A 10549-nucleotide genomic window follows, 5' to 3' on the forward strand; every position below is an offset into this window, starting at 1 on the left:
ATTACATAAAAAATCTTGTAATTAGCAAATTTATTACGTCATCTACATAAGTAGTGACGCGTGGTTATGACATCACGTGCATGCCACCTCGTTCCTCCTCAACTTCGAAAGCCGAAAAGGAAGATGAATCAAAGTGTTACCAGACGCGCAGTCGACTGAGCGAAAGTCTTAACAAGCTCGTCGTGCTGAATTAATGCGGCCCCGTTTGACACCTTGGGCGTCCTGCAGGTGTCTCCGTCCCGTGTACTCCACACGCTGCAGACGGTCCGCGATCATCCATCTGATCATGTGAGTGCGTCAAAGGCGTCAGGTCAGGACGACATCATCGTCATCACAAGTCAAAAAAAATATTTTGTTTTCTCGTTGCCGATTTTTTTTTTTTGTGATTTTCACTGCCGAGGAGGAAAATCGGCTCACATGGATTGGTTCACCTCTTTAGCAGCGTGTATTGTCCTCCTGTGGATTTTCTGCTTCATAGACGGTAAGGCACATTTTAAACGAATTTAATGTTGCAAGTGACAGGTCTTGAAAAGTACAGAAGTAGCTCGAGTGCAAAAAAAAAAAAAAAGAGAGAGAGCTACATACAATTTTTATGTAGTTTAGATTTAGAGATGCACAGTATAGTTATTTTTCCTTACCTTTTAGATATCTATCTTGCATCTCGACTTCATACTTTCATTTTCGGTTCCGTTTGCAAGGTGTGGTCCTATAAAAGCATATGTTGCTCTTGTGACTTTTCAAGACCGAAAACACTCAGAATGTGCATAAATACATTAAGTGATCATGTAAGCAAGCATGTAATTTTTGTGATTTAGTATTAAAATGTAATAGTCCAGACTGAACTAGTCAACTCCTTTACTCAAAAGTAAAACAGTACAGACTCTGAAATAAGTACACAAGTAAAACGTAAAGATGAATTTAGGTGTAGTTCTATACAATAATTGCTTTCAGAGATGTAACGATTCACCAACACCTAATCGATTATCAAATTAATCGATAATTTTGATCATCGGTTTAGATAACTCCAACTCATCATTGTGTTGAATAAAAATAAAACATTTGCTTTTACTTTGGAAAACAAATTATCAACATTTTTGCCTATTTTCCGACATGTTACGGTCCAAACCAATAACTTTTATCCGATTCATCGACTAATTGGCAAAATAATTGACAGATTAATCGATTATTAAAATAATCGTTAGTTGTACCCCCCTAATTGTTTTGAAAGAAAACAAAAAACATCCACATAAAACCCCTTCCCGCTTTTTATTAACAAAAGCTAGCCTACGTAGCTTCCGTCTCCTGTGTCATCAAAACGTACCCATAGCTTTGTTATGTGAACTAGCAATAGAATGCTAAATTAGCTAATGATGATGACAAAAACCATACCTTGCCTACATCTGGTTTTCTAGAATAGATTAGATGGACAATTTTGAAATGCTAGAAAATTTTGTTTTTTAGGCTAGCTAGCGCATTAGCTACGAATCTCTGGCGTGATGGCATTAGCAATTCTTTAAAATACTTTCTCAAATCTCACTCAATTAGCCTATTTTGACAAATAGAAAGTATAGATGTTTTCAAGAAGAAAAAAATAATCACAAAAGTAAACACTCAAGCAGATACCTTCATTGTCGTTATTTTCCTAGTTTAAAAGTTGCCATGACTAAACTTTGTACTCAAACGATGTGCTTTGCGTGCTCATGTGACTTCCCATGAGACTTTAATGCCATCTGACATTAGTCACCGCATCAGATTAGACTCCAATCTGACCCGGCCACTTCCTAATCTCTCCTTCTCGGCCAGGCAACGCCGTGCTGGAGCTGCGTCTGCTCTTCCACGCCCTCACCAAGGCGACGTGCCACCTGTACCTGGCCCTGTTGCCCCTGCGCCGCGCCGCCGCCCACCTCAGCGACTGCGTGCGCCACCTCCTGGCCAGCAGCCAGCAGCAGGGCCCGGCCCCGCCGTCCGGGTACCCGCACTGGCACGGCGCGCCGTCCGCGGGCCGCGCCTGCACGCTGCACCTCCTGGAGGGCGCGTGCGTGATGTGCGAGACCATGCCCAACCTGATGGCGGCGGTGCTGAGCGTGGGCGCCGCGCTCTGCCACGGGCTGCAGGGCGGCGCGTACGTGCTGGCGGCCACGCTGCGCGCCATCCAGCTCAACCTCTTCTCGCAGATGAACGGCGAGCGCGAGCGCTGGGACAAGGAGCGCCATCGCGCCAAGGAGAGCGAGAAGAGGCTCAACTCCAAAGTGCTGGAGTACATCTCCGTCTTTTGCCAGGACCCCGTCAGCGCCCTGCGGATCAAGGTGGACGTGCCGCCCGTGTACAGATAATCCTTAGCACGGACAGAAGCGCCTGCATGCCCGACGTTACGTTAGGTACACCTGCCGAAGAACGAAGCGCCGCCATTGCGAATAAAATGAAACCATTTTAGCACAACTCTACACCACTCAATAATTGATGCCCCCCAAAATGTAGTTCCATGCCATTAAAGCTTTATTGCGTTTGCACTGAGCACAACAAATTTTAGAAGTGTGCGAAGTTTGTCAAAAAAAACTGGTTAATCCAAACTAGAAGCTACCCCCTGGACTTTAAAGGCCTTTTCACACTGCACTTAGTTTTCTTGGTGCGCGTCGCAGAGAAGTGTATGCGTTAATTGCGACGTGCAGTTAGCTAGCTAGCTATGCCTACATCTCAAAAAAGCATCTTTGGATAGTGCACTGGTGTTGCCACTTTAGAACGCCTCAGTGGCAGCCATGAGTGCACGCGCATCACGGTCAGAAGGCAGAAAAGCCGTCTGAGAATGAAAAAAAAAACAATGCGTTCACTCACATTGACGGCTAAAGTTAAAGCTAAAGCGTGCTAAAAATTTCTATTTTCACACATTGATAAATAAGCTCTCTTCATAATAATGAATATATTTTGGCGGCGCAGGTGTACTTAGCGTAGCGTCCGGTGGCTCGGCCAACTGGCACTCAATGAGGCCTTTTAACTGCAGTGTGGGTCGGTCGGTCGGTCGGTCGGCAGTGATGAACTCTGAACTTTGCCCTCTGGTTCTCATTCACGACGACGTCCAAGCGAAAACGAAGACAAATGATGGTTCATCCATGGTGCATTTTGTTGTGCTTGTTTTACATTTATTGATACGTAAAGAAGTTTAAAAAATAAAAGTCTCAAACATAAGCAGTCTTGATGTGGTGTTTTTGACGTTAGGCCTACTTAGCTACAGCTATAAAAGCCATAATGTTACTCGAATACATTTGTAATATCGCATGAAAATGTCATAATTTTAGGAGAGGAACAATTGCAATGTTAAAGAATAAGTTGATAACTACATAGAATAAAAACTTCCGTCTGATGACATAACACGCCTTCTGGCTTGAATGCAATCATAAAACATCTTCAGATCTCTTCTGACACCGAAAAGAGTGGCGCAGGAAGAGCGACGACGATCAAGGGGTCAAGTAGAGGTGAGAGGGTGAATGTGGTCTGGGTGTTGAGCCTGGACGTGCTCCAGCGGAGACTAAAGTCTTGCGTCAGGTTCAGTCTGGAGTATCTGGGGACGGATTTGTCCAGCTAGAGATGAGAAGAACACGTCAGTCTGATTAAAGTCAACCTATTTATCGCAGAGGATACATTCCCAACCCACCTGACGACTTTCTTGAAATAGATGTTACGCTAATTGAAAACCTTTAACCTGTTAAACATTCCGGGTCAAATTGACCCATAGTATTTTTTTGGGGTGGGAAACATCTCATCAGACAATTAAAATTGTTCACTTTGATATTTTCAATTAAATGTCAATAGCGTGGGTCAACAAGATTAAAAAAAACTTTCTCATCAATTAATATAGTTCTTTTTGACACATTTTCAATCAAATTGGTTACTTATGTTTATCAGAATGCTTTTGGAACATTAAACATAGCCCGGGTCAAATGTACTCATTTTAACAAGATTAGATTTTTGCAATAAAACGTTATCAACAGACAAATATAATGGTTCATTTTGACATATTTGCATTGAAAACTGTTAATCACGGGCTAAAATTCATTATCAGGAACATGAAATGTATCCCGGGTCAAAATGACCCATTCCAAAGTTAACTACAAATAGTAGTATTTCATAATGAAACTTATTAAAAGTGGCTCATTTAACGATAGCAACGTTGATTGGGATGCATTTTTATCATTACATATACCCTGGGTCAAAATGACCCGGGAACATTATGTTCCTGAGAAACCAACAAATAGGAAGATTAAGCATTCTTACAAAGTGTGCGCTCTATTCGTCTCACAGCGTCTTTATCCACACTGAACGCCTTCCCTGACCTGTAAACGGCAAACATGACAAAACAGTCAAGCAGGCTGTAGACAAAATGAGCTTAGAAGCCAAACAGCTTTTTCCCCCCCCGGCTAATCTCATTACTCACGCCTTCAACTTGGTCACAGCCGCCAACCTCCGCAAGGCCGCCAGGACGTTCTTCTGGACGTCGGACGAGAGGGTCTCGTAGGTGTGCAGGTGGCCTGCCGACGGGGACGCAAGAAAAGACGGCCTCAGCTCGGTGGCGTCCGCGAATGGCGGCGGTGGCGCTCTTCACCTGAGACGATGAGCTTGGTCGCCAGACTCCTCACAGCGGGTAGGAAGTCTTGCTCCGTGATCACGTGAGCGTCCCGCTCACTGAGGAAACTCAACATGACCTAGACGACAACCCATCAACCCAAGCACAACCGCAATCCACCCGTTCCCTCGCGTAAACTGGCCTGTTGCCAACCACAGAAAGCAAAATGTACCAGGTAGGAGTCAATGAAGGGTTTCAGAAGCGACCGCAGGAAGGACAACTCCACGGCGCCGCCCTCAGATGCCGTCACTTCCTGTGAGTCGGTGACGTCGAGGGCGCCGCATTTCTTCAACAGGTAGCAGGCCTCCTCAAAGTCCTGAAAAAAGACAATCCCTTCAAATCCGTGTCAATGATTGGTCCAGTCTTGGTTCAAAGTCTCTCTATTTTCAAACATCGTCTTTGTCCTTTTTTTCTGTTTTTAATTTGGTTCATAACTTTAAGAATCTATGTAAGTCCAGCTCGGACCATGCTCAATTCTGTATGACGGAATAAAGGCTTATATGACAAATTAAGAGTGACAAATAGAGAAACAGAACAACTAAATAGCAACTGACAACATCATCATCACAAAGGACAAAAACAGCACCATAACAACATCAACCAATCCAGAACCATACAGGACCATAGCAACTGCATAGTGACTGACAACGTCAGGATCACAAGGGACAAAAACAGGACAGGACTATAGCAACTGACAACATCATTATCCCAAGGGACAAAAACAGCGCCATAACAACACAATGACCCCATGACCCAATCCAGAACCATACAAGACCGTATCAACTGCATAGCAACTGGCATCATCATGATCACAAGAGACAGAAACAGGACAGGACTATAGCAACTGACAACATCATTATCCCAAGGGACAAAAACAGCGCCATAACAACACAATGGCCCCATGACCCAAGCCAAAACCATACAGGGCCAGAGCAACTGCATAGCAACTGACAACATCATCATCGCAGGGGACAAAAATAGGACCATAACAACACAATGGCCCAATTCTCACTTTCTGTTTCTCTTTGGTCTTCGGTCTAACGCTTTGGTCTCCCAGCGTTATTCTATACTTACCAGTTTTATGGACTTTTCTCAAAAACAACAGCCGATCGAACCGTTTACCTCATCAGCTTTGCCAGGAATGAAGATGAATTCATTTCTGAAGACGTCCTGGAGGAAGCAGAAGGCTGCAAAGACCTCATCTGCCATGACACAAAGGGCATCATTTGATTGGACGTTACCACGGTTACCAGTTACGCATTCAGCTCCCCTGCGCTCACACCTCTGCGGCCGCTCCGAGAAAGACTCAAGGCCGTGGCCAGCAGCGCCGGCCGGACAAAAAGGTGCAGTGACTGGTTGCGGTAGGACGCCATCATCAACATGGCCGCCGCCATGCTGGCCAAGCTGTCCTCTGCGCTGATTGGCTGCCGGCCCGCCGGCACTTCCTCTTCCTCCACGACCAGGAAGACACGTTGTTCCTCGACGCGAACCGAGGGGTAATGGAGAGCCACGGCCGACGAAATCACCTCCAAATCGGGGACGTGTGCTAAAGTGTGACCGAAAAATAAATACTTAAGTATTTGTACTTGGTTACTTGCCCCTCGCGAGCCTAAGATGGTTGAGTGGGTTCCTCTTGGGGTCAGTGTGGTAATCCCGCCCAACATCTCGTAAGTGAATGTGAATGCTTGTGCCAACTCACATTCATTTAATCTGGTTGATCTCGCTCAAAGCTGCAAAGTGTCTCACTTGCCCCCCCCCCCTTTTTTTTTTAAGGCATTAACATTGTACAGCACGGTGGAGTAGTGGTTAGATCTCACAGTTCTAAGGCTCACGGTTTTAATCCAACCAGTAATCACAAATTGACACCCCACCGCCACCAGAAAATTTTACAGTTGCCTATTCATGCCAAAGGGTGGCGCCAAAGCACTGCTTTACTATTTGACAGGGCTTTGCCGCCATCTTGTGATATTTTAGGGCAGGCCAGCTGGTGGTATTGTGCTTGGCTTGATTGAAACAGGTGTGCGTGTTAGAACCAAAAGTTTGAACAGGACACTTGGAATGTATGTCCAAAAGGAAAAAAAAAAAAGGGAATGTATGCCGCGTAATCAACAGAGCTCGAATCTCTTTGGACCCACCAGGCCAGTTGAGCCGCGCCCCGAAGCTCAGCGCCAATCGCTTCAACCAGAGCGTCCTCTCTGCGAGGTGTCGCCAAGGCAGGCCCGTTTGTATGAGGACGGAGGGCATCCACTGGAGCAGCAGGCAGGCCATGAGGGACCACGGGCTGATGAAGGAACCCCGCTCTTGGATTCGAACTATCAGATGAGCCATCCGGTTTAAACAAACCTGCTTCTCCTCTGAGGGCATCTCAGGAACTCCTCTGTGGAAACACGTCAAAGGTAGAAATGGTGAGGATAGAAATACATGTCAAGGAGAAAAAAAATACAGTAGACTGATTTTGTCGGGCAAGCTAGCAAGGAGGCTAAAGCGTAGTTAGCCTGTTTTACAGCATCATTGTGGAATGAAAAGCAAAAACCATGTGTACAGTTATTAATAAATATGATCAAAATAGGATATCTAGCATTCTTGTACAAAGCTTTACTTAACTAAAAGTACAATTATCTTGCCAGAAGTTAGACTACCGTGTAAAAGGCTTCAGTGGGATTGTTAAAGTTTTATGAGTTGGCTAATGAGCTAGCTAGCACAGTCTGATCATCATTGTGTTAAAACGTATGTGTAAAAATAGCAACAGTCCGCATATGAATATGTAATATTAGCAAAAAAAATACCGCATAAACAAAATATAGCGCTAATATGTCCAAACAGTTATTTTTTTTTGTTTGTTTGTTTTTCCTCATCACCATCTAGTGGATCAAGTAGGACACTGCTTCACTTGCCCAAAGGTCATACTCTCTACTAAATTTGAAATCAAATGCATGAATTGGAAAGAAATCATAAAAAAAAAAAATCTTGCCCCACATTGTGGCAATGATTACGTACGTGACTCACATGGATATGAGCGGCTCGATCTCGCCTTGACAAAGTTTTCTGGCCGACATGGGCCGACCAAAGTTGACGTACAAGCAGCCGTAATCCTCGCGTAGGACCCTGGCGGCCTTCAGCATACCCTGCAGACGAGAACCCCGACCTCAGGTTACCTTGCCGTGGCTCACCGGATGAGAACCCGGGACGCACCAGGGTGCTCTCTTTGGGCTTAGGGATGCCGAGGAGCTCGCGGGCCAGCAGGGATTCTTCCAGAAGTCGGTCGTAGCTCAGGCTGATGGGAACCAAGGTGACGTCATCGACCTCGCCTTTAAAGTAGGGATCCAGCACCATCTGCAACATACCTGTGTGATCCGACAGATGGGCTATCATGATTTTTTTTTATAAGTAATACAAAGTAGTGATTAAAGTAGGAGCTTACTGATTGAAAATCAATCAATCAATATGACTCGCCTAATTTGGGCGTCAATGATTTTAGTGAGCGACTCCGGAAGCCTTCGATGTAAAATTCCACAGGTGCAAATCCTGTCTGCGGAAAATAACATAAATGCAATTGAGTACATTTGTACACACTCGCTGAAGATGTCAAAAACATGTCATACCCTGATAAGGCTTTTCACATATTCCGACAGCACTTCACAGTATAACCTGTTGGAGGCGATGTCGCGTCGGATGTAGAACGCTCCGCAGCGACGCAGCATCTCGCCCATGAATTTCATCCCTGCCAGAGCTACACGTCACAGGAGGGGAGAAAACCGCAATGGTGAGTCTTGATTTGTTTTTTTATCACAGTGGCCATTTTGCATGAGGGGCAAATTTGGGAGTGCTCCGCCAAAAAGCTATTACATTTTTTCCCAGTATGTTTCACATATTTATGGATTTATTACTGAACAGTGATTTTAGTTGCAATTTTAATGCAGGTGGGGCAGTACCCTACCATGTCCAGCAGATGTCACTGTAGTGGGAAAAAAAAGTTTGTGTTTCTTACCAATGTCAGCATTCTACATATTATTATAATTTTATACTGACACATTGAGTTTAATTTATTTTGAAACTTACTTTGATAAATTAAATAAATTTTACCTAAATAAATAAGAATGAATTGTTATTAACAGAATATGTGTTTTGAATTTAGGAATGTTTAATCCCACTTTTTTTTTTCATACAGATACCAGTTTGAGTATTCACTCATTGAATACTCACTTTAACAATACCTCTCTTACTTTTGATATAAAAAAAATTATTTAACACAATGACAAAAAATTGTACATTGCAGAAAAACATAATGTAATGAATTACGCCTTTAATGGGTTTTTTTGTTACTCCGTTATATTTTGTTGTACTTTATTTTTAACCCTTGCTTTTAAGCTACACTATATTTTACTGTAATCTGTTTTTAACCCTCAACTGTAGTACCTTGAGATTTCCCTGAAATGTAAAGTGCATTACAAATTAAGTGTACGGTATTATTACTATAATAATAATAATAATAATTTATGATTATGATTATTATTGTTATTATTATTATGTAGTGTAGTATTCGTGCGCTAAACGTGCGCTTTTAATAGCTCGCATCATGAGGCAAAAAAATCCACCAAGCAACAGCTTGTCAATTGAAAAACTTGTAAGTTGGAGCACTCGTAAGTCAAAGTATTTACCCAGTCCAGAAGCAATAACGGGTAGTGGGATGTCATATGTAAACATAATGTAGGAGATGACTAAAAAGTCGGTGTAGCTTCTGTGGTTGGGCAGCAGGATGACGGGCGCCTCCTCCGCCGCCTTCCGAAGCTGCAAGGTGCAAAATGTTTCAGAACGCAAACAAAGTTTCTATCTGTAAATGTGCGTAAGTAAGGCGTCGTCGTCACCATGTGTAGAGCGTCCATGTTGACGTAGATGCTGGAGTAGATGCGCTTGAGCACTTTGCTGAGCATGAAGCCCATCAGACGCACGAAACCCAGCTGCAGCTTTTGGGACATCTCCTCCAAAATGGCGGCGGCCTGCGTTCTCACCGCCTCTGGTGGCGTGCCCGTCTCCATGGCAACCTGACGAACGCGCCATAATATTGGAAACATCCTGGTTGTGTGTGTGTTTTCAAGCCCACCTCGACCATCACGCGGTGTACATTGTGAGACGCCAGTACGGCCGCTTTGAGTTGACTGGCGGAGGGGGTCTTTGCCCCTCTGTAGGAGTGGGGCCTGAAGGCTCTGAGGGCGTGGCCTATGTCGCTGCTCCGCCTCCTTTCCACCAATATGTCCACCATCTCATCAGCATCATCCTCCTCCTGAGAGCCAAGTCTTGCATATTTCCAACACTGACAATAACCACATATATAATTAATACAGAGTAGTGATGACATATTTTGGTCATTAAAAAAAAAAAAAAAAACACTGTGTAGTTTACCGAATAATTAAATACAACTGCACATTTAATGAAGTCCAATATAAGAGTTGTGCCACACGTCAGGAGAGTGTATTTGCATAATGAGACACGAAATATTAGAAACAGTGCAGACCACAACCACAGCAAATAGTTTGAATACAGTATTATATACCACCCTGATTGCGCAATCGTTGTCAAATTTTATGCTAAAATAATGTCGTATATTAATTCTTAATACGTCGCTATGAGTTTACGTAGAACGGCACAGAATGCACGTCACCACTGCTCAAACTTAGTTTAAAAAAAGAAAAGAAAAAAGACTTGACGTGTTTGAGCATAATCACAACTGGAGCAACTTCAAACCCGACTTGTTCCTTACCCTGCTTTCCATCACTTGGCGAGCGTCTCGCCCAACTGAACTCGCACCCAAGGTCAAACTAAAACAGCGAAAATCTGCCTGAAAAATGCTAGCAGAACTTCCGCGTCATGTGAGAGAGGCTCTTCTTTCACTTTCGTTAGACGAAATCCAAGTAAACGCCCCGATCCCAGCCC

The 10549-nt window shown here is 43.9% G+C and overlaps 2 protein-coding genes across 2 annotated transcripts; one reads left to right on the forward strand and one right to left on the reverse strand.

The window, feature by feature from the left end:
- Window positions 1–107: 107 nt before the first annotated feature.
- On the forward strand, window positions 108–2869 carry LOC147158842 (uncharacterized). Its single transcript, XM_086060808.1, has 2 exons — window positions 108–481; window positions 1804–2869. Exons 1-2 carry the CDS (start codon window positions 418–420, stop codon window positions 2331–2333), a joined length of 594 nt encoding a protein of 197 aa, XP_085916934.1. The 5' UTR covers window positions 108–417; the 3' UTR covers window positions 2334–2869.
- A 27-nt stretch (window positions 2870–2896) lies between these two features.
- On the reverse strand, window positions 2897–10516 carry gnpat2 (glyceronephosphate O-acyltransferase 2). The gene is made up of 16 exons (XM_086060807.1): window positions 10377–10516; window positions 9720–9929; window positions 9484–9660; window positions 9277–9406; window positions 8221–8348; window positions 8072–8147; window positions 7811–7962; window positions 7625–7743; window positions 6754–6995; window positions 5901–6164; window positions 5741–5820; window positions 4791–4934; window positions 4598–4697; window positions 4430–4523; window positions 4270–4328; window positions 2897–3576 (listed from the first exon to the last, which is right to left on the reverse strand). Exons 1-16 carry the CDS (start codon window positions 10386–10388, stop codon window positions 3524–3526), a joined length of 2040 nt encoding a protein of 679 aa, XP_085916933.1. The 5' UTR covers window positions 10389–10516; the 3' UTR covers window positions 2897–3523.
- Between the last annotated feature and the right edge of the window lie 33 nt (window positions 10517–10549).

Source organism: Leptonotus elevatus, chromosome 18 (genome assembly GCF_054856555.1).
Source record: "Leptonotus elevatus isolate MCC_2025b chromosome 18, RoL_Lele_1.0, whole genome shotgun sequence".
NCBI classification, from domain to species: domain Eukaryota; kingdom Metazoa; phylum Chordata; class Actinopteri; order Syngnathiformes; family Syngnathidae; genus Leptonotus; species Leptonotus elevatus.